The 23795-nt window shown below is 44.3% G+C and overlaps 1 protein-coding gene and 1 long non-coding RNA gene across 7 annotated transcripts in view; one reads left to right on the forward strand and one right to left on the reverse strand.

Annotated features, from left to right (window-relative positions):
- The window catches only part of Tbc1d14 (TBC1 domain family member 14), a 109234-nt gene that overhangs the window by 35804 nt on the left and 49635 nt on the right, over positions 1 to 23795 (reverse strand). For 3 of the 6 annotated variants that reach the window (XM_048784124.1, XM_048784126.1, XM_048784125.1), the window contains exons 4-6: positions 20603 to 20653; positions 2709 to 2827; positions 738 to 820 (exon numbers count right to left, since the gene is read on the reverse strand). In XM_048784124.1, the coding sequence (XP_048640081.1) occupies positions 738 to 820; positions 2709 to 2827; positions 20603 to 20653 (253 nt within the window). Of the gene's footprint in view, positions 1 to 737; positions 821 to 2708; positions 2828 to 8998; positions 9169 to 20602; positions 20654 to 23795 lie in introns of those variants that run through there. The other 3 variants (XM_015481930.2, XM_048784127.1, XM_015481931.2) reach the window with 2 other exon arrangements.
- LOC125610918 lies at positions 9169 to 23723 on the forward strand. The gene is made up of 3 exons (XR_007340976.1): positions 9169 to 9376; positions 18733 to 18869; positions 22676 to 23723. It is a non-coding gene; the product is annotated as an uncharacterized LOC125610918 (long non-coding RNA).

Raw genomic sequence — 23795 nt, forward strand, 5'->3', positions numbered from 1 at the left:
TACACCACAATTTATTATAGGAACTTTTTTTTTTTTGTTTGGTAGTGTTGGGGATCAAACCCAGAGCCATGTAAATGCTAGGCAAGTGCTCTACCACCAAGCAATATCCCTAGGCCTAGTATATATACTTTTAAAATATCCTGGAATTGGGGCTGGGGTTGTGACGCTCAGTGGTGGAGTCTCATCTAGCATGTGTGAGAGACTGGGTTCGATCCTCAGCACCACATAAAAAAATAAATAAAATAAAGGTACTGTGTCCATCTACAATTAAAAAAAAATCTTTAAAAAGAAATAACCTGGAATCATAGTTTTTCAGGAATTGCAAGAAATTTTGTCAAATTCAATCACATCTTCTTGTAAATAAAGAAAACAGATATCTTTTTTATAATATCTTTGTTTATTCATTTTTATGTGGTGCTGAGGATTGAACCCAGTGCCTCACATGTGCGAGGCAAGCACTCTGCCACTGAGCCACAACCCCAGCCTGAAAACAGATATCTTTACATCATCATTGGCTGAAGCTAATGAGGAATTCTCATCATTCAGTCTCTTCTTGTTAAGTGTTAAATAAAGCTACCAGGAATGACTAGAAGAAGCATAGATTACTTTATGGAAAACTACAATTTCAGAATATTAAAGCACTCAGCAAAGTTCAAAGTTCAAGTTCTTGAGGTCCAAAAGACAGAAAGAAAATACCCAGGAAGACACAGAATCTGGTGCCTGTGGCTTCACGGTACCTCGCTTCTTGGCCTGTACCACCATTTCTTCATACTGCTGCCTGTGCTTCTGGGCTTCTTCAGCAGGTTTTGCTGGGAGGTTTCTTGAAAGGAAATAAATGGATTTTTACCATTACAAATATCAAATAAAAGTCTCTGGAAGGGGAAAAAAACACCTGCAGCATCCACTCCCCCCCCAAAATTGTAAAGCCCAAAGATATAAAGCTAAATTTTCAAAAATTACACAGTTCTCTCACAAACTAAAGTTTCTTTACAAAAGCAAAATACTCACTTTAAAACAACTAAATTATAAAGAGTAGTACACAAAATAAAATGACAATTACCCGTAGTTGCAATAAAGACAGATAATCTGTTGGTGCTTTTTCACCCCATTCTCCAAGATAGAAACCGTGATTTAACCACAAAGCTAACTGCCAGCAGTTAATCCCTGAAGGAAAAGCTGCACAGCACAGAGCATATATGCATGAATACAGCCCAAGAGGGTTGCTTTAAATGTGCAAGTTTCATATCAGCTCTGTAGCTCATTTAGTATCTTTTACATACAAAAATATGCCATAGCTATGCACATTTCATTTAAAACATTAAAAATGCATGCTCATTCAGAAATGTGTGTATAGACTATGGGCGCCTAGCGAGATGGAAGGGCAGCAGCATTTGGCCTGTGCCCCTGTTACGATGTAACCCACATTCCCTGGAGATTTTCGATCACTGCCACTGGCTGCAGAATGTGACCAGCCCCCACCCACATCTCAGAGCACTGAAAGGACTGGTCTTCACAGCTCAGCAGCTTTAGCCAGTGGCCTACACCTGACTTTCCTGTCCTCTACTTCAGGGTCTTCTTACACCTAGTTTCTAAGAACCAAGAATTAACAATTCAAGATACACTTCTTTTTTAGACTTGTTTTATATTTGGGGGTGGGCAGGGGTCTTAGGCATTAACTAGCCCAGTGTTTTACAGCCCCTTTTCTTCTTCCTTCCTTTTTTAGCAGGGGACCTTCTATTACAACACAATGTTCCATAGAAAACGCTAAACGTAAATATACAGAGCCAGGCGCAGCTGCACACGCCTGTGATCCCAGTGGCTCAGGAGCCTGAGGCAGGAGGATCGCAAGTTCAAAGCAAGCCTCAACAAAAGAGACGCACTAAGCAACTCAGTGAGACCCTGTCTCTAAATAAAATACAAAATAGGGCTGGGGATGTGGCTCAGTGGTTGAGTGCCCCTGAGTTCAATCACCAGTAGCCCCAAAACACCAAGAAAGAAAGAAAAGAGAGAAAAGAAAAAGAAAGAAAGGAAGAAAGGAAAGAAGAAAGAAGGAAGGAAGGAAGGAAGGAAGGAAGGAAGGAGAAAGAAATACATAGATTATAAATATATATATATATATNGACAAAAGTTATATATATATATATATATATATATATATATATATATATATAAGTTGTGATTACCTAATAGAATAATACCTAATACCTAGGAAGGTCTCCAAACAGGATCTCCTCATCATGCAGCAGGAAACTAGAGGCCCAGAGAGAGGGGCCCTGCCTCACATCACCCACAAATACATTCAATGCAATCCCAAGGAACCCCATAGGCCAGTCCAGGAATTGTCTGGCAATACCAAGGCACATCAAAAATACCACTTGCCAGCCTCAGCAATGGCAAGGCGTTAAGCAACTCAGGGCATCTTGTAGTTACAGACCAGCTTAACGTTTATCATATCTAATTAAGTATTAAATAGTAAATTAAAAAGGACAATCACCTAAATGGAAAATCCTGGTCAATACGTCCATACTAAAGGGCACTTTTCCAAGTCAGCCATATGACCCCACTAGAATACATGTGGACCCAGATCATGAATGCTTATGGCCTACTCTGCTCCCATCTCCTGACGCTCATTCTTATTTACTGAAACAGGGACCAGCATTTTGCCTTATCTATAAGCAGACACCACAGAGGCCCTTCCCAAGACTCACGCTGGTCTGTCTTCAAGGATGAGTGCAGTGGTAGAAAGTGGCTCAAAATCAAGATTCTTCCTCACATTCTGCCTTGGAGAGGGTGGCCTGCTAGGTCTTCCAGCTTTGTCTTCATATTCCTAGGACAAAGAAATGAGGGATGATTCTGAGCTTGGCTAGTTCTGATATTATGAAGTCCTTCTAAAAGCAACATAGCTGTTTTGTAAGTGAAAGTGCTTGAAGTTGATCCTGAGGATGCAGCACTGACCTTCCTGCCACTCAGAAGGAAGAACTGTGCTGAAGGGACCCCACAGCTCTGCATCCAGGCCAGAACTTCATGATACAGGAAGTTTTGAAGTGTCCCAGCATCAAAGTAGCCCCTTACAAGGACCATTAGCACTGATTTGGGTCTACACTCCTCCTGGTGACAGGCTTATTTGCTGTCTTCTGTGGACTACAAGTGTTAACTGATTATCAAAGGGCCACTGGGAAGTCACGGCTGCACGTTGTTATGTAAATAATTTCACCATGCCCTGGAAACCTAAGAGCAGCCTCCATGCCCACTGAGCCACCAATTTGTTCCATGGACTGCAACCACAAAGGCTTAGTCACACCTGGTGACCCACATTCTAGACATCCAGCTATAAGGATTCAGGAGAGCCAACAAATTGGTGCTTCTGAAACCAAGTGTGGGCTCCCTGCAACATCAGAAAATGGTATAATCCCATTGCCCGTGACAGACAAGGCCCTCAGGACCACCTCTTAACAGAAAGAAGACAAGCTAGCTGGGAAGACAGGCAGACCAATGTAGAACCAACCTAGCCTTCAGTCCTCACTCCAGGTGGCAAGAGCAGCACTGACATGAGGTGGTAGTGAACTGCTGAACGGATTCTACTGACACCAGCTGTCAAGAGGGTGTGACTCGTAAGATTATTTTGCAAGCAATTATTCTCTCAGACAGAAGGGCCTATTAAGGCTTCTAAAAAAGTGAGAAAAAAAAAAAAAAAAAGCCAGACACAGTGGCGCATGCCTATAATTCCAGCAACTCGGGAGGTGAGGCAGGAGGATTGCGAGTTCAAAGCAAGCCTCAGCAATGGCAAGGCACTAAGCAACTCAGTGAGACCCTGTCTCTAAATAAATTCAAAACAGGGCTGGGGACAAGACTTAGTGGTTGAGTGCCCCTCAGTTCAATCCCTAGTATCCCCCCTCTCCCTAGTACCCACCTCCCCGCCAAAAAAAAAGTAGAAAAGAAAAATTTTCTCAAAATATAGAGGCTGTGAGAAACAGCTGAGTAGTAAGTTTCTGTATACCTTTCCTGCAAGGTGAGATGCAGGACCCTTCTTGCTCTGCCTTACAACCATTCCACTGAAGTACTGAGAAAATAGACTCACTAGCTCATAGGTCAATTTCTGAGCACCTACCCTGGGCCAGGTACAGCAGTGACAGTGTAGCAGCAGAAAGCTTCAAACTCCATGTGTGCAGAGAAATCTTCAATTTTATAGGAAATCTACCGAAATCTACCAAAATCTACACGCTATGAAAGCTTGTTTTCGGTCTTCTGTGGACTATAAAGTGTAATTAATTATCAAACATATTATGTTCTGACAAGAATTAGTAACAATACCCACAGGTGCTATTTACCAGCTAAGCCTGGACTAGTGAACTGGATGCCAAGGCCAGAGATGCTGGGCCCAACAGTCAGATGTCCCAGAATGCAGCTGTCTGTTCCCATGAGCTTGCATGTGCTCTGCATGTCTCATTGTGTCTCCATAACTTCCTGTGTGGCAAGTGTCACCCATTCTTCAGATAGGGCAACTGGGGCTTGATGTACAGGCTGGGCCTACTCTGCCACTGAGTAGGCCCAACCTCCTTTAAGAATATAATCAAGGGGCTGGGGATGTGGCTCAAGCAGTAGCACGCTCGCCTGGCATGCGTGCGGCCTGGGTTTGATCCTCAGCACCACATACAAAGATGTTGTGTCCGCCGATAACTGAAAAAATAAATATTAAAAATTCTCTCTCTCTCTCTCACTCTCTCTTTAAAAAAAAAAAAAAAAAAGAATATAATCAAACAGGTATGGAGTTGCAGAGGGAAAAGGGCAAGTCCTCCTCGAGTCAGTTGTGGCTTCTGGAGACAGACAGGCTTGGGAGGAAACTCAGGACCACCAAGCACTAGCTGTGATTCAGGCATAGTACTTACATGGAATCCCTGAGCCTTGCTTCCACATCTGCAAAGTGGACACAAGCACTGCCAGAGCAGGCTGCTGGAGCAGCAGGACATGTGCGACTGTTATGTAGGTCTGCAGTGCACAGGGCCTGGACAGTGTATGCCACTGCCTGCCTCCTCCCTCAGACCTGATATAATCCTAGAAGGCAGGGAAGACACTCCAGTGCCAAACAACAACCCCAAGTCTACAACAGCAGATATGAAAGTAGGAGGGAAGCGGGGTACATGCCTTGATTCATGACCAGAAACGTCAGATCTCCCCAGCTCACACTTCTTACTGTTATCAAGAACAAGCAGTAGCAGCTGACAAGGTTAAGGGGCCAAACGCTTTCCAAGGGCCATAAATACAGTTAACTCAGTTTAGCCTTTACAACAGTTCTCTGCAGAGACAGAAAGTGACATCACCCCACTTCCAAGATGGCACTGTGGAAGCCAGAGACATCAACAACCTACCCAGCGGGTAAGTGGGGAAGCTGAGTCAAACGCAAAGCATTTGGTCCTTTGGCCACGTTTCTCACCACAGAATTCATGCAAGCCACTGGCAGACAGGAATTGGAAGTCATTTCATCATGTTCAGTCTAAGTAAAGCTTTCAACTATGACAAACCTATAATCCTGAATTAAGCACACAGTCAGCGAAGACTCGGGGTCAAATACAAATGTTTAATCACATAGAGTGACGCATGACTAAAATAATGAAGGAGGCCCAACCTGCCCATACTTGCAATTTCAGAGCCTTTGCAAAGCCCCAAGCAACATTTCCAAGTACAAGTGGCTTTTAGAACAGGTCCTGCTCCAAACCTAGGTCTCTTCCCTTGGACACAGTAAGCTTAGCTAAGTCCAAGCCAGACAGACCAAGCCCAGGAACAATAAGAGGACTACACCCGTTAAGAACCCTGGGAGGGGTGAAAAACAACTCGATTGAGGATTGTCAGCATCAGATCAGTACATGATGTGGCAGGTACTGAGGCCTCGGAAGCAAATATGACCAGTTCTAAGTCTGGGTTTTGCCCTTAGGCAAGGCATCTGGACTGTCTCAGCCCCCTCACTACAAAAGGTAGCAACTGTGAAGCCCACTGTGATAGTCAACCTGATAACACACACATAAGAGGCCAGCAGCCTGCTAGAATAGTGAGCCCTTTTGTGTGCCAGGCAAAATCAGTGGAGTCCCTACCTCAGTCCAACTTACCACTTCAAAGTTTCTTCTGCATGGGACCAAGTCAGAAAGTCTCTTGGTTTTAACCAAGGAACAATGCTCTTCATTGCTGGGCTCATCAAAAGCTCTGCAGACTAATCAGGAAAACAAATCACCCATCCAGGCCAACTGCTGCCAGCTCCCCTTAGACAATGGCACAGGGAATTCAGAACAGGATTCTTCATAGTCCTAGTGCAACTCTGTTTAATTGGTCACAAAAGCATTTTTTAAAATTAAACAATAAAAATAGAGTGCACAGGCTGGTATGGTAGCACATGCCTGTAATCCCAGTAACTAAGGAGGCTGAGGCAGGAGGATCACAAGTTAGAGGCCAGCCTCAGCAACTTGGCAAGACTGTCTCAAAATAAAAAAGGCTGAGTATGTAGCTCAGTGGTAAAGTATCCCTGGGTTCAATCCCAAGGACGGGGGGGGGGGGGGACACAGAGTACATATAGTGAGGAAAACTTGATTCAGTTCTACACCTAGTTACATCTGTGTACAGAGTATTGCCTTATATTGGGGTCATTTCAAAACGAATTTGCAAGTTGCTCATTTAGAAGTTCCTGCCCTGAGCTGTCTATGATGAATCCTGTTGGAGAAGACAAGAGCATACCAACCCAACAGCATCAGCACACAGAACAAGTGACTCTTAACCAGAGGTGAGGTTGTTGAGTGTGTGGTCTGATGACACAGCACAGCTTCAGGAAAAGGAAAGCAGGGGGCAAGGAGTCCTGGCAGATTCAGTCAGCTAGATTTAGCAAGCTGGAGAAGGAAAGAAGGAGAACCACATAAAAAAGAGATAGCTTGGGGCTGGGGTTGTGGCTTAGTAGTAGAGCACTCGTCTAGCACATGCAAGCCTCTGGGCTCAATCCTCAGCACCACATAAAAATAAATAAATGTATAAAAAATAAAAAAGAGAGCTCATTTGTGAAGAGGCCACATGGGGCCCTGGTTCTTTAGGGCCCTCAGTCCCCAGCTTTGCAGAGCTCTCTGCAGGAACAGTAAGGTGCAGGTGGAAGACATGGCAAGGAGAGAGAAGAGGAATACAGGAGGAGAGAACAACAGGTGGCGGGAGGCAAGAAGGAACCGTGGAGAGCAGCCCATAATGGGTGCCACTTCAGCAAAGACTGGAAAGGCCTGGGCCAGATGCCAGAGGCAGAGGCAGAGGTATTCTGATAACACAAGCCAAGGCCAAGGGCACCCAGGAGCAGGCTGATTTGTGGGTCAGCACAGGCATCCTAAGTGGGGAACAGTGGTGAGTTCTGTCCAGAGCAAATGAGATGGACAAAAAGCTTCCTAAAGCTGGCAGATGAGGCCCCCAGAGTGGGAGAGCCAGGCTTACAGTGGGGCTGGAGAGCAGAGTGCAAGTGTGGGGAGCCCAGCTATGCAGGGCCAGCAGGGTAGACCTTACCTGCAGAGGCTGCCCTGGGTTAAGGGCCAGGAGAAGGGTAACAACTCCTGGATTAGTCTGAATTATACTCGGCAAAGAAAAAGAAAAGCCTGCCTCAACAGACTTTCAGGTTAAGGGGAAAACACCAGGGCTCTCAAACAATGAAAGGAAATCTTCCAAGCAGAAAGAAAAGATGGGTTGTTAATGCTACTTACAGAACTGGAAAAGTGCTACAAAGACAGTCAATCATGCCAATACCTGGTTTCCTGGAATCTACTTTAGCCAGGAGAAAGGGCCATCAGTCAAAAGCAAGCTCACTTCTCTGACTCGGCTGTCTACAGAGTCAAGACCAGCCGGTTAACATAACCCTGGAGGGGCTTTGGGAAGCACTGTGGCATAAAGCCGCACTCAGGTGGGCATCCCAATAGTGTCTTGAACTGCCAGCGACACCACCTGCTGTGCCTGACCTCCCAGACTGAGGACCTGGCAGCTTACAGGCAGCACTGGGGATAGAAAAAGCTGCTAGGAGCACTTTCTCTGTTCTCCATGGCATCGGAATGGAATAGCATTCTGCTAAATGTTAAGATAAAATGAGAATGAGTAAGCCTCAAGACGTAGACACCACAGCGCACGGAAAAAAACCATGGAAGTATGGCTGTCACTCTATTACTATTAAAATTACTTTTCAAAATATTTCTCTAAAAGAGGTACTTAAAATAGAGTTGTGGTAAAGACTAATGAGACTGAAGAGCTGTCAAGGGCAGCTGGTTTCACACTGTCATAGTAACAAGGGATAGGCAAAGGAGCCCTGTTCTAGGACCTGGGAGATGTTCTGTCATTCGTGGGGATGAGTGACCTATTCAGGTTTTGTAAGTGCTCAGCCCCCAGAAGTCAGTGCTGGTGCCCACAGCAGAGGCAAGGCCTTGGGGAACACCTGCGCTGTAGCCTTTCTGTGGGCTCTTTGGTATACCTCCAACACGGTATGCTCACAGAAAGCACTAAGTTACCCGGAACGCTGGCATTTGGGGAAGCAACTCTCAGGAGACCTTTCCTAATCATCAAATTTCTTACAAAGCATCAAGAATATGTGTTCTGGTGAGTGGAATGTACTAACAGCTTCACTCTGGGAAGCCCAGTCATCCCTGGAGTCTGCCCACCTTGCTGGGCCCTGGGGCAGGTGCAGGTTCATCTCCCCAAACTCCCTCAAACGGCAAGACCACCCAGGGGCCTGAACTGACCTGCTCTGGAATCAGGATGCAACAGCGCTTGGGCTGGCAAGAATGTGGGGAAGGACGTGCCCTCTCTCGCCGTCTGCGTTAAAACTAGACCCAGGAGAGCTGTGGAGCAGACACAAAGGATGCCAGGAAGAACAGGCACCGCGTCCCCGAGCAAGCTTGGCCGGTGGACGAAGCACATGCCGCGGGGCGCGCACACTCACACTCGCGCGCGCGCCACAGCCCCAGGGCCGGCAGGGCAGAAGGGGGCGCCTGGGCCGACTCACCATGAACGCCGGGCCTCACAGGCGCGCGGCCGGCCGCCCCATGCCCGGCAGCGGCTCCCTCCTCTGGCGGCTGCTCGGCGGACCGGGCGTCGCCGCTCCAGACCGAGGCGCGGGGCGCAGGCCGCTCAATCGCGCGCAGATGGGCGCCGATCGCGCTCGGGGCCTCGGCGCTCCAGCGGGGCGGCCTGGCAGCGGGAACGGCGGAGGGGCCCTGCAGTCCCGGCTGGCGGGGCCTCTGGCTGGCGCCTGCCGCTCCAGGCGCGCCGAGCCGCAGAGGGGCGCGCCCAGGGCCGAGCTCCGCCCTGCGAGGCCACACGGAGAGCAGCACTGCGTCACCGAAGGAACTCCGCGAAACGTCAACACTGCAACTTCTAGCTGGTGGGTGACTGAGGGCTTTTTTCTTGTCCCTTCCCGTGCTGACTACGGAACCAAGGCCTCCCTCACTCACGCCAGGCAAGAGCTCTAGCACCAAGCCATACCCCGGGCCTTATTTAAAAAGGTATTTATTTTTGAGGGAGGGCCTCGCTCAATTGCCCAGGCTGGCCTGGAACTTGGAATCCTCAGGTCTCTGCTTCCTAAGTAGCTGGGATCACAGGCGTGCACATCGTATTTCTTATGCTGTGCTGTGGTTCATACGTTTTCTACAGTGAGATTATTTTAAAATCTCAGGGTATGCACACACACACACACACACAAAGCATACTGACAAATCACAATGTTTGCATCTGGGAGCGCTGACTGCAAAGGGGCATAAACTTTTAGAGGTGACAGAATTGTTATCGTGATATGCATTCATAGAAACTAAATGGTAGACTCTCATCAGAGCATGCCACTGTCTGTAAATTAAACCTCAATTTTTAAAAATCCTTAAAGCCTGCATAGGGTCAAAACTCTCCCAGGTCAGCAGTGGGCAATACTAGGCTCTCTGCTTTGATGGACTCTCATAGAAATCCCTTCATCATAAGTTCAAACCCCACCCTTATCTGGGACCCAGATTTTCCTGAACTCCCAAATTGCAGGCAGAAACTTCTTCACTCAGAAGAAGCCTATGACATCCATTAGGAAAATCAAAAGATGAATGACAACTGATGGTACCCATGTGGACAAGCTGGAATTCTCACAAATCCTTGGGAAGAATGTAAAATGGTGCAGCTATTCTGGAAAAGATTTGGACAGTTTCTTATATACAACATACACCTTCCACACTCCTAGGACCCTATCCAAGAGATATACATCCACAAAAAGACCTGCATGCAAAAATTCATAGAATTGTTCATAATGACCAAACCCTTAAAATGATCCCATGTCCACCAACTTGAGAAGGAACAAACAGCAATGAAAAGTAACAAACTACTGGCACACGCTGATAATGAATGAACTTCAAAATCATTCCAGCAAGTGGAAGATGCTGGTAATCTGCATGATTCCATTTACATGAAATTCCTTATAAGGGCTGCGCCCAGGCCACCAGAGGCAAGCCCACCGCCAGACTGTGCAGGCTTATTATGCCCAGGCACAACACCAAAGCCAGTTGAGCCCACAGCGTCTGGAGAACAAAAGCACATCAGCCTGGAAGTGGGAATGGCGACTGACTGCAAACAGCATGAAAACATTCTAAGACTTCGGATGATGAAAATCTTCTAAAACTGGACTGCAGTGATAGCTGAGTACATTCTTAATAAACTGTAAAAGTTTATTAATGCTTACAATGAGACTTTATGGGGTATTAAGTGTATTTCAACAAAGTCATTTTTAAAAAGTAATAGGAGATTAAAAACAGAGGTTGATCCTCGCTAGCAGTGTAAGTGAAGGCCTTGTTAAGAAAAAGCACCCAAAATCTGGAATTAAAGCAAAACCACAGTTGGGGGATCCTGATCCTCTCAACTTGCCCACAGCATTTCCAACATCCTGCTTAAAGATCACCTGCCCCTGTAGGGCAGGTCTTGTGCTACTTATTACTCCATTAAAGCCCAAATACCATGAAGTTACACTTTAATGTGTAGATTTATGTTTCCATAATCTAGCAATCTTGTGCTGATTTTTTCTTGGCTTGTATGCCCATCTACATAACTAAGTCTTTAAATGCTCTTGGAATCACTTTTGCCATCTTATTCATCTCAAGGCATGAAATAAATCTTTGATTCACGGTCCAAAAAAGGTGGGGAGGCCCAGGACAGTGGCACATGCCTATAATCCAAACTGCTCAGTAGGCTGAGGCAGGAGGATTGCAAGTTCAAAGCCTGCTTCAGCAAAGTTGAGGCACTAAACAACTCAATGAGATCCTGTCTGTAAATAAAATACAAATAGGGCTGGGGATGTGGCTTGGGAGTCAAGTGCCCCTGAGTTCAACCCACAGGACCCCCTCCCCCCTCCCCCCCCCCGCAAAAGATACATCTTTCATAGAGAGGCTCTGGATATAGCTTGCCTAGCATGGGTTCCAGGCCCAGCACCCAAAAAACAAAAACAAAAAAATGAATAAAGGGACCTATAACTAATAAAGGTCAATACATAAACCCAACAGGATACTGGTTTAAAACACACATTTTGGTACAACTGAAGAAACTGGAACATGATCTATGCTATTGTGCCACTACTAGCAATCCTCTTAGATACAATTTCATGGTTCCATACAAGAAATGTCTTGATTCTTAAAAGGTGTATGCTGAAGTATTTAGGAGCAAGAAGACTTCAAGACAACTTCAACTTACCTTCAAATGGTTCAATGTTTAAAAAATATTGGCACAATAAAGTACAGATGCAACATGTCAGCAACTATTGACCCAAGTGGAACATGTGTGTGTATCCATCAAATTATTCTTTGAAAATTTTCTTGAAACTAGTATGAAGGCTGGGGGACAATCCTTCAGGTCTCATCTCCAACATCCTTGCAGAAATGTTCCCTGCCCACCTCATCCACAGCACCCTCTCTCTTAGCACCAGGCTCTGGTTTGGGGGGCCCTCATTGGTAAGTGCACTAGTATTTGACTCACATTACCTCACTAGACTGTAAAACCTTTGAGCTGGCTGGAGGCCAGGCAAAGCACAAGGCAGAGAAGAAACTCAAGCACTTGTGGAATCAGTGTGCTATCACACAAATACAGTTGTCCTTCCTTCCATCCATCCAGCAAGCACTTAAGAGTGTTTGCCCCCTAGCAATTAGAGAAACGCAAATTAAAACTATGCTGAGATTTCACCTCACTCCAGTCAGAATGGCAATTATCAAGAATACAAGTAATAATGTTGGCAAGGATATGGGGAAAAGAGTACACACATACATTGCTGTGAGATTGCGAATTGGTGAAACCACTCTGGAAAGCAATATGGAGATTGCTCAAAAAACTGGGAATGGAACCACCATTTAACCCAGTTATCCCACTCCTTGGTTTATAACCAAAGACTTAAAATCAGCATACTGCAGTGACACAGCCACATCAATGTTTATAGCAGCTCAATTCACAATAGCTAAACTATGGAACTAACCTAAGTGCCCTTCAACAGATGAAAGAATGAAGAAAATGTGGCATATATACACATGGAATATTATTCAACCTTAAAGAAGAATGAAATAATGGTATTTGCAGGTAAACGGATAGAGCTAGAGACTGTCATACTAAGTGAAATAAGCCAATACCAAAAAATCAAAGGTCACCCACTTGAATCAAAGTGTGAAATATGATATATCAAGAACTATGTAATGTTTTGAACAACCAACAATTAAAAAAAAAAAAACCTGTGTGAACGTGGTAACGACCCAAATGTCTTTCAAAGAGCCAATGGATGAACAAATTATGATATATCCATAAATGGAATATTCAGCAAGCAAAAGGAATAGACTATTGATGTATGCAATAACTTGGGTGAATTAAAAATCATTGAGATTTTTCTGGGTGAAAAAAGCAATTCTTAAAAGCCTGTGTATTTTAGGATTCCATTTTTTCCTTCTTTAGGGAACAAAACTACTGTTGAGGAACAGATCAATGTTTTCCACTATGGGTGGTAGTTACAGTTTGGATCTAGAACGTCCCCCCCCAAAGGTCATATGTTGAAGGTTTGATCCCCAATGTAGTGAGGTTCAGATGGGTTTGGGAAAGTGCTTGGATTGTGTGGGGTGGTAGCTTATCAGTGGATTAATCCATTGAGGGAACCATAGCTAAATGGACTATTGGGAGGTTATAGAAGCTACAGGAGATGGACCTTGTTGAAGGGAGTAGGTCCTTGGGGGTGTGCCCTTGGGAACTATTATCTTGTTCTCTAGTCCTTGTCTCTTTTTTTCTGACTGTTGTGAGCTGAGCAGCTTTATTTACTCCGGCATGCCCTTCTGCCATGACGGTCTGCCTCACTCAGGCCCAAAACAATGGAGCCATCCAACCATGCACTGAAACCTCTGAGACTGTGAGCCCAAATAAATCTCTCCTCCTTAAAAAAAAAAAAATCAAAGGTCAAATTTCTCTCTGGTATGCAGATGCTAACACACAACAAGGGGACTGAGGGAGAATATAGAAATTCAGAGGATTAGACAAAGGGGAATGAAGGTAAGGGGTAGGATCAGAATAGGAAAGACAGTAGAATGAACCTGACATAACATGTACATATACGAATACACCACAGTGCATCTCACTATCATGTACACCCACAAGAATGGGATCCTAATTGACTCTGTCGTGTATAACAAAAAAGAATAAATGTGAAGGAGTAAAAAAAAAATAAATAAAATGAGTGCTTGGCCCTAGGAATAAAGAGGGGAAAGGCCCCTGCCCCAAGTCACTCATGGACCAGTGAACAGACAGATCTGCTCAGGGAAGCTGAGTGGGAAGGGAGCCCCAGGACGCACTGATCCAGCTTGGGGAGTCAAGTGTGACTTTCTGGAAATCATGCTTGCAACTGGAAGAGGGCTAAGTACTGTGGAGCTCAGCTCCCAGAGACAGGGACAGGTTCTGAGCCTCTCCAGCCTCCTACCTCCAGCCATTCACCCAGGGCCCAACACACTTGAGAGGTTTGCTCATGCTGGGAAGCCACAGATTCAATAGTTATTCAGGAAGGAGAGTCGTGGAAAATGTGTTGAGTATGCATTAATATGTTTCCCTGTGGATATGATGGCACGTGCCTATATCTCAGTTACTCAGGAGGCTGAGGCAGGAGGATGGCAAGTTCAAGGCCAGCCTGGGCAATTTAGCGAGATCCTGTCTTAAAAAATAAAAAGAGCTGGGGTGTTGCTCAGTGATACAGTACTAAGCAATTGCTAGTACTGAGAAAAAGATATGCTTCCCCAAACTCCCTGCACATATTGCTGCCCACCCAGGAGTAATTTCTATCTCATAATTTACTTATTATTTTTTGTGGTGCAGGGGATAAAACACACAGCCTCACACACGCTGGGCAAGTACTCTATCACTGACTTAGACTTACACCCCGACCCTCTATCTCAAACGTCAAAACTGAGCACCATTCCCAAATTTATTTCTCCAGTAGTGAGAATTGAACCCAGGTCCTCACACATGCTAGGCAAGCTTTCTATCACTGAGCTACATCCTCAGCCCTTTTTATTTTAAGCCTAAGTAGCCCAGGCTGGCCTAAAACTTGGATCCTTCTGCCTCAGCTTCCCAAATAGCTGGGATTAGTGCAGCAGTAATGTTTACACTACACAGCATACCATGTGATGACAGGTTCATTTTTACTAAATTTTGAAACTTAAAGCAACAATCAGAAGTTAAGAACTTTTCTGCATCTCAAGCTAGCACTGGATTCTCCCTTACACAATGGAATTTTACTCAGCAATAAAAAAGAATAAAATCATGGCATTTGCAGATAAATAGATAGCGTTGGAGAAGATAATGCTAAGTGAAGTTAGCCAATCCCAAAAAAAACAAATGCCGAATGTTTTCTCTGATATAAGGAGGCTGATTCATAGTGGGGTAGGGAGGGGGAACATGGGAGGAATAGATGAACTCTAGATAGGGCAGAGGGGTGGGAGGGAAAGGGAGGGAGCAGGAGGTTAGTAAGGATGGTGGAATGTGACAGACATCATTATCCAAAGTATGAAGACATAAATTGGTGTCAACATACTTTATATACAACCAGAGATATGAAAAATTGTGCTGTATACATGTAATAAGAATTTTAATGCATTCCGCTTTCATTTATTTATCAATTAAAAAAAAAAAGTTTCTCCCTAAAGTTTTCTGAGTTACCCAGCTAATTCCAAAACTTCCTGCATCTCCACATGCTGATCTGGTTTATCTGTAACATCACCATCTTCACACTGGAGGTCAGGGAGGCAAGACTGATTCATTTGTTCACTGTGGCCTCCAAGCAAACCACAAACCCAATCTTATTACATGTCACCAGAATCACAGGGATCAAATGCTTATTGAAGAAACAACTGGTAAACCATGAGACAGGAACCCCAAGGATCATTACTTAGTAAGTAGAAATGAAATCATGGGAGAATATGTAAGCCTATAGGGAAATGTATATGATGCCACAGAAAGAAGAATAAAACAATATCAATAAAACGGCAAGTGGTAGATTACAAATTAGCCATCCCCTGAAGTCAGGTACTGACAAGAGGCAAGGTCTGGGCCTCAGCCTCCTGACTACATGCTGACGGGCTTGAGAGATAGGCAGTGAAGCAGTGAACATGGGCAGGATTTCGGTGAAGAGAAGTGCGTGCAGAAAAGACCCAGAAGTTCCTTGGAAAGCTGGGAATGGAACCACCATTTGACCCAGCTATTCCCCTTCTCGGACTATACCCAAAAGACCTAAAAAGAGCATACTACAGGGACACATCTACATCAATGTTCTTAGCAGCACAATTCACAATAGCTAGACTGTGGAACCAACCTAGATGCCCTTCAATAGATGAATGGATAAAACAATGTGGCATTTATACACAATGGAATATTACTCAGCACTAAAAAAAATCATGGTGGCATTTGCAGGGAAATGGATGGCATTAGAGCAGATTATGCTAAGTGAAGTTAGCCAATCCCTAAAAAACAAATGCTGAATGTCTTCTCTGATATAAGGGAGGTGACTCAAAACAGAGTAGAGAGGAAGAGCATGAGGGAAGAGAGGTGGGAGGGAATGGGAGGGAGAAGGGGAATTGCACAGAAGATGGAAGGAGACCCTCATCGTTATACAATATACATATATGATGGTGTGAGGGGGAAGGAAAAAAAAGAGAGAAATGCGTCACAGTAGACTGGGTAGAGAGAGGTGATGGGAGGGGGGATAGGGAGGGCAGCAGAATACAACAGACACTAGTATTGCTGTATGTATATACGTGGCTGTATAACCAATGTGATCCTGCAATCTGTACACGTGGAAAAATGAGAATTCATACCCCATTTGAATCAAATGTATGATATGTCAAGATCATTGTATTGTCTCGAGCAACTAATAAAAAATAAAAATTAATGAAAGAAAAAAAAAAGACCCAGAAGCCTGCAAAAGACTGAGCATGTGGGCACGGGGTCCCTTTAGACTGGGTTCTCAGGGGAACCTGAGAAGACACCAACTGAGCTGACACCTGGCCCTATAAATACCATGCAGAAGGCAGGGCAAGGGCAGGGACACAGGTCTAAAGAAAATAGCAAGCTGATGAGGCCAGAATGAAGTGGGGGCAGAGGGAGACGAAGGGGACTGGCCGACCACCCATGTAGATCTTGTATCAGCATAAATTTTCATTTCTCTATGCTAAAATCTGAAGAGCAGGATTGCTGGGCTAATTTAAGGTACAGTCAGACCTCCATATCTGCAAGTTCCTAACCAAACAATTCAACCAACCGCCAACCAAAACTATTCTTGGGAAAAACCCTGCATCTGCACGGCATTTGTCATAATTCCCTAAACAACATGGCTCAAGATTATTTACACAGCATTTATATAGTATGAAGTATGTTAAGTAATCCTAGTTCATTAAAGGACTTGAATGTCTTGAGGATTTGGGGATCTGCAGAGGGCCCCAGAATCAATCTCCCAGAGATACCAAAAGACAACTGCATATACTTCACTGTCTAAGAAATATCTAGCTGGGCACAGTGGTACACACCTGTAATCCCAGCAACTAGGGAGGCTGAGGCAGGAAGATTACAAATTCAAGGCCAGCCTTAGCAATTTAGCAAGGCCAAGTCTCAAAAAGGGTTGGGGATGAAGTTCAATGGTAGAGTGCTCCTGCATTCCACCCCACTTCCAAAACTTTTTTTTTTTTTTTTTTTTAATTCCTAACTGCTCTTCCAGATTGGCTACACCACTGTGCACTCCCACCAGTGGCAAATGAGCGTTCAGTTGGGCTATAGCAAAAGCTATTTTTGAAGATGTTCTCTGCCAGGTTTAGGAGGCTCTCTTCTACTGTCCTTGCTGAGATGGTTTTTTGGAAATGGACACTGAATTGTATCAAATGCTTTGTCTGCCTCAACTAATAGGCTCTGTGGTTTTCTTTAGCTTAGCACTGTGACAAATCATACTGACTGGTTTCAAATGCTGAGCCAGCCTTGTGTTCCCAGGATAAACATCTCTTAGTCATGTGTATTGCTTTTTTAACGTATTCTTGGATCCAATTTGTTAATACCGTATTGAGGACCTCATGTGTGTGGTCTTAAGGGATGCTGGGCTGCAGTTTGTCTTATTTTAGTAATCTATTTGTTTGGTTTAGTTATCAGGGTAATACCAGCCACATAAAATCAGTCAGGAAGTCTTCCCTCTTCTAAAATTATAATTTTTTCTATAAATATTCAGTAGAATTCATCAGTGAAACCATGTGGGCCTGGAGGTCTTTGGGGGAAGGTTTTTAACTACGACTTGCCTTTAAGTAATTGAAAGATCACTCTGGTTATCTATTTCATCCTATATGATTTGTAATCTTCAAAGAAATGGACCATTTCATGTAAGGTGTCAAATTTATGTAGAGAGAGCTATCCAAAACATTCTCTTATCCTTTTCATTTATGTGTGGTCCACAGTGGTATCCCTCACTTTTTCATTTCTTTTACTGAAAACTTAGTTCTTTTGTCAGTACACTAGAGTTTGATTAATTTTACTGATCAGTTCAAAGAACCAGCTCTTGGCTCCACTACCATTTTCTTGTCTTAACCTCATTATTTATGTTTCTATGTTTATTATTTGCTCGGTTTGGGTTTGCCCTTTCATGTCTTCTTAAGATAGAAACTTATATTACTGGTGTGAGACCTTTCGTCTTGTAAGAATTTTTATATAGTTAGTTAGTTGTTGTTGGACACAATACCTTTTATTTATTTTTATGTGGTGCTGAGGATCGAACTCAGTGCCTCGTCTGCACTAGGTGAGCACTCTACCACTGAGCCATAACCCCAGCCCCGTAATATAAGAATTTTAATGCTATCAATTTTCTTTCTAAACACTGCATCCTAGAAAGTATTTCAAAATACTTTGTAGGGGGCTGGGGTTGTGGCTCAGTGACAGAGCACTTGCCTCACACATGTGAGGCACTGGGTTTGATCCTTAGCATCACATAAAAATAAATAAATGAAATAAAGTATTGTGTTCATGTATAATTAAAAAAATATTTTGTAGTTTTCCTTTTGACTTTCTCATTAACGCATAACTCATTTATAAGTTTGTCACTTGTTTAACCTCCAAGTTTCTGGAGGCATTCTTGCCATCTTTCTGTCACTGTCTCTAGTATAATCCACTGTGGTCAGAGAGTTCAATTTGTAGCATCTTAGTTCTTTCAAAATGTTCCAATCTCTCCCTGCCCAGGACCTGGTCTACCCTAATGTGCCTGGAACATGCGCTCTGCTGATGGTGGAGGCTGGGATGCCTTTGGGCCAGTTAGACCCAGCTAGCTGATGGTGGCACTCAGCTCTTCCTGTGTCTAGAGAGGAGCACTGACAGAGGTATTGTGTCCAACTACAACTAAAAAATATTTTTTTAAAAAACATAACTGTAGTTCTTCATAAGCCAGGTAATTCTGAACTGCCTTCCAGATGTTTTGAATATTGTATTATGAGAGTCTGGATCTTGTCTAAACATTGACATTTTTTTTTTTTTTTTTGGTAAATGATCCAGCTGGATTCTAGACCCAAGTTCCAGCTAGCCTTCTTAGAGTTGTGGTTCCAAACTCAGCCACATTCTCAGTACTTTTTCAATCTATCCCACGTGTGCGTCACCCAATAACCAGTCTGGGATCCATGAAGTTCAGTCTTCAGTCTACAAATACCACTTCGGGTGGGAACCACACTCCCACAACCTGGTAGGAAGTCCAGGAGTTCTAAACACTTTAAAGGATCACTTTCCTATGCTTCTCCTCCCTGCAATCCCCCAACACTTTCTGGTTCCCTAGGTCTCCTCTGTTCAGGTTATCTAGCCACACACTTACCACAACTGTGTCTTCATCGGGACCAGGTGGAGGCAAGACAGGATAAAGTGCTGGAGCTTCACCCACCTTCTGGGGAAGAAAGCTCTTTTCTTCAGTTCCTTGTCCTAAGGGCTCCAGTCCCCACTGCTGATGCCTTAAGACTGTCTGGGAGCTGGGGTGCAATAGCACAGGGGAAGGACAATGACAAGCAGGGCTTTTGCCTGAGTGTTAGTGCCTCCTCAGATCTCACACACCAGGGCTTCTCCTGGTACTGTGCCCACCTGAGCACCCCTTTCTGGATTTAGGGCTGCCCAAGTTCAGGTTGGGGGATATCAGAGGGGAAAAAAATCGCTGAACTCTGTATCACTTCAGCAGTGCTGGGAACCCTGGTCCTCCACTGTCCACTGCTGCCAAGTACCTTCCAGCACCCAGACAGTTGCTCCATGTACTCCGTTCAGCTTCCCAGCTTCATTAGGGAGGCAAATGGAATGTGCACACTCCATAGTACCCGAAACTGGGACCTGCTCTGTCTCTGTAAGCTCATTGAAGCTCACCTTCCAAAGGTGTAAGGGCTTATGAAAGTGAAAATAGTTTTATTATCTTGTAGTTCGCCTCTAGGTCCAAAGCCAGCTACTCATACTGACCACCCTGATCTGCATTATCTGCAATTTGTGATGTTCTGTGACTTTGTGAGTCACCCAGAAAGATCCTAGGTGAGAAGACTGAATGTCAGTTCAAGCTCCCGTGGATTAGCCACCTTCTGAAGTTCTAAGATCTAAGAGCTAACCTGAAATTCTAGAAGGCCATCCAAGACACTCCCCGTCATATGAGCCCAAACCAACAGGCCATGTACTTACCTCTGCTCCCATGACAAGAGTCAGATCCATGATACTGAAATCTACCAGCCTGTCCTTTCCTGCAGCCATCACTGCCCCTGTCAATGGCTGTCAGGACTGGATCTGCGCAGCCTCATTTTCTCACAATAATGCCCATTCCTTAAGTCTATGTACACAATGTTGTCTAAAAGATTCACAAAGTCGATTGAATCATGTTCCCAGCCCCAAGCCTCTGACATCTGCTTGAATTACAAAGCTTCACATTTACTTTTTACCTGGTCTTCTTACAGTCTTTTAGGCAGCTAGATGCCTGGATTTGCAGTTCAGGGGTAGAGTCCTGACTGAAGACAAGCATAGGGCTCCCGTGTAGGTCTGGCCTATGAAGACTCAAGTCCAGCAGAAATGACATAAGGAGTGACCATGGACTGGGAAGTACCTGAGAGGCATTCCAACATTTACAGGATTGGGAAGAGGAAGGATGAGCCATCTGGAGGGAAAGAAAGGGGTTAGCTGCTGATGAGTCCAGAAAACAAGGGCTGAGAACTGACCATTGCACAGGGCAATTGGCAGTTACTTGAAAAACTTGATTTCAAAGAAATGTTCTCAGTGGTTCAAAAATTCCTCTGTGATCACTGCACTCTGGACTTCTCCACATTTATCACAATTGCAACTAATTATTGGATCTATTTGTTAAAATTTCTTTGCTTGATCCAGTGAAGGCAATAGCCAAGGAAGTCCTGTACTTCACTGTGATCCCAGGATGAATCTACTCAGTGACTCTGAACTGTGCAGCAAGAACCAAGGAATCCAAGAAAGATAGCCCCCTTTTATTTATAAGACAAAGGACAATACTTCCAAGGCAATGTCACCATCCCTGCCAATCTGGCCAGAGCCCTGGTGCATACAAACCCAAACGACCTCAAGGCCATTCTCTTTCTCCCCACCTTTATTCTCAAGAACTCCAATTCACCAGCAGTTAGCAATATTTGTATGCTGGTGTGCTCTGGACCCTTTAGCCCAGAGCTAACTAAGTAAAGGTGAAAACGACTATTTTATTCCCAAATCCAATATTCCCTTCTTGCACAGCACTGATTTTCAGATTTTAGCATGCATAAGAATTACCTGCGGGCCCCAGCCCCAGTGTGTGTGTGTGTGTGTGTGTGTGTGTGTGCGCGCGCGCGCGCGTGCACGCTGTGTTTGAGGAGAGGGAGGTGGCTGAAGCCTGAGAATGTGCATTTCTCACAAACGCCAGCTAATAATGGCATGCCTTGTCTGGACTTCAAGAACTATGGCTTTAAGGCTGAGGTTACGGCTCAATGGTAGACCATTTGCCTAGCACATGTGAAGTACTGGATTTGATTCTCAGCACCACATGAAAAAATAAGTAAATAAAGTTATGGGGTGGGTGGGTAGGGAACTATGGCTTTAGTGTGACTCTCTTACCACTGGTGATTTTTATTTTCCCTGCTAAGGAAATCTCTCTGAAATCATAATTAAAATTAATAGAAAACATAAGTTTCAAAATTTTTATGAAATTTGAAAAGATAACTGAAAGTAATACATTAACATTACCCCAATTGAAGTCTATAAGGCCCAAGTAAGAACATGGTCCAGTTAGAACGAAGTCAGATGTGCCCTGGACAAAGCATATACAGCATCTACATCAAAAACTGTGTCTATTTATTAACTAAAAGTTGTGAGAGCCTCTTCTTGACTAACTCTGAGCCATATACTGTACTAGACTCTGGGCAGAAATATATCACATACATTTCCACTTTCATCAGTCCCAGCAATCCAGTAAGTAGGTGTGGTAAGGACTATTTGGCAGATGAGAAAACCAAGAAGAAACAACACATAAGGTCATACAGACAAAAAGAGGTGATGCTGGAAATCAAGTCCAAAGCTCCTGGCTGGTGTATACCAGTCCCTCAGCTTGGCATCTCAAACACAACTGCTTTTGCTTTTCCAGCACCCCAGGCAAAAAAAGAGCTGGTCCCAAGAGGCCTGGTATTTGCAGAAGCAGCAAATAAATGGCTCAAGCTCCTTCTCACACTACAGTTCCACTTTCTCTTGTTTGTGACTATCTTGTCAGGAGAAAGAAATGGTACTAATGGTGAACATTTTTCCAGCACTTACTTCCTTCATTGTTACTCTGAATGCCTGATGTATATTTACTCATCTAATCCTCACCACCTTAAAGGTAGATATTATTTTTCTCCCAGTTCTAGAGATGAGGAAAATTAAGGCTCAGAAAGGTTAAGTAACTTGACCAAAGTCACAGCTCAACTGTGGCGGCGCTGGGATGCAAACCCAGGCAGTCTGGCCCTAAAGCTCATGTTCCTAAATCACCATGTGATGCTGCTTTTCTCAAAAAAAAAAAGAAAAGAAAAAGAAAAAAAGAAATTAATTTTAAAAAATAAAAATTCTCAAAGAAGGGAAAGGAATTAAGAGTTTCATGAACACCTTATGAATATGCTTTAGACCTAACACATTATCATCTCCATTCTAGATCACAAATGTAGATGTTCAAGGCCCATTCCCGCCTCTCCACAGTGGGGCTGAGAGAGTTTATATTTGTAACAGCAATGCTCAGGCCTGGTGCCCAGAAGCCTTCTCACAGCAACAGGCCCCTCACTTCAACTCCTCCCTGACTTTGCCAACCTGGAGCAGGGCATGAGAGATGAGAGACACAAAGCACAAGCAAGCAGATCCTCGGCAGGGCTGGATGACTCATGCAGGTATAATGACATTCTTTATTATTGATGACTGAAGCCAGATGGTCTTCTGTAAAGTACTGTGTTACCACATAATCAGCTGGCCTGATCATTTCAATTCAAAAAAAGAAAATAACAACAACAAAAAAAACCCTTTGAGGTCAAGAACATGTTCACCTTAAAACAAAAATGAACAAATAATCCAGGGTACTAAATGAGAAATTCAAATATGAGGCAACAGATATTAAAAGTGATGGGAATGTCTGATCTGTATAACTTACTTTTGCTTAAAGTGCAGATTTATTTAAAAACCTTACAACAGTGTTATTACTTAGTCTCCTAAGAAATTTGCATCTGGGTTTTGCATACAAACTTATAATTTTATGCTTGCTTGATAAGCCTACAAAATGTGGCTTATGATAAGCCTACAAACTGAAATACCACAATCACAAAGGTGAATTCCAACACTTACTGAGTCTCCCAGGTCTAGACAATTAGCACGGGGAATGGCGGACAGCATTCAAGACAGTTGGCCGAGGTTAGACTATAGAGGCCAGTGCCAGGCTGCGCCTCGGCCTCTCCCACATCCAGCAGGTCATCTGCCCATCTGTCCGGTACTCACAGGGGCCATCACTGCACCCCATCATGACCTCAGCACTAGGCCAGACCCTGCCTTCTCTCACCTGGACTTGCCAGGGTGAGTTCGTCATTCCTTACCAACAGAGAACCCTCGGATAGGAGGCGGGCACCAAGCACACCAGCACTGGGGACAGCCTCCTCCTGCTGCTTCCCCAGTTCATGCTACCCACTGCCTGCCCAGCCCTGCCTGCAGTGAGTCCCTGGTGCCGGACTACCTGAGGTCACATTTTAGCTCTGCAACTTCCTAGCTGCGTGGCCCTGCATAAGTCTTTTGGC

This window comes from Marmota marmota, unplaced genomic scaffold (genome assembly GCF_001458135.2).
Source record: "Marmota marmota marmota unplaced genomic scaffold, marMar, whole genome shotgun sequence".
In the NCBI taxonomy this organism is placed as follows: Eukaryota; Metazoa; Chordata; class Mammalia; order Rodentia; family Sciuridae; genus Marmota; species Marmota marmota.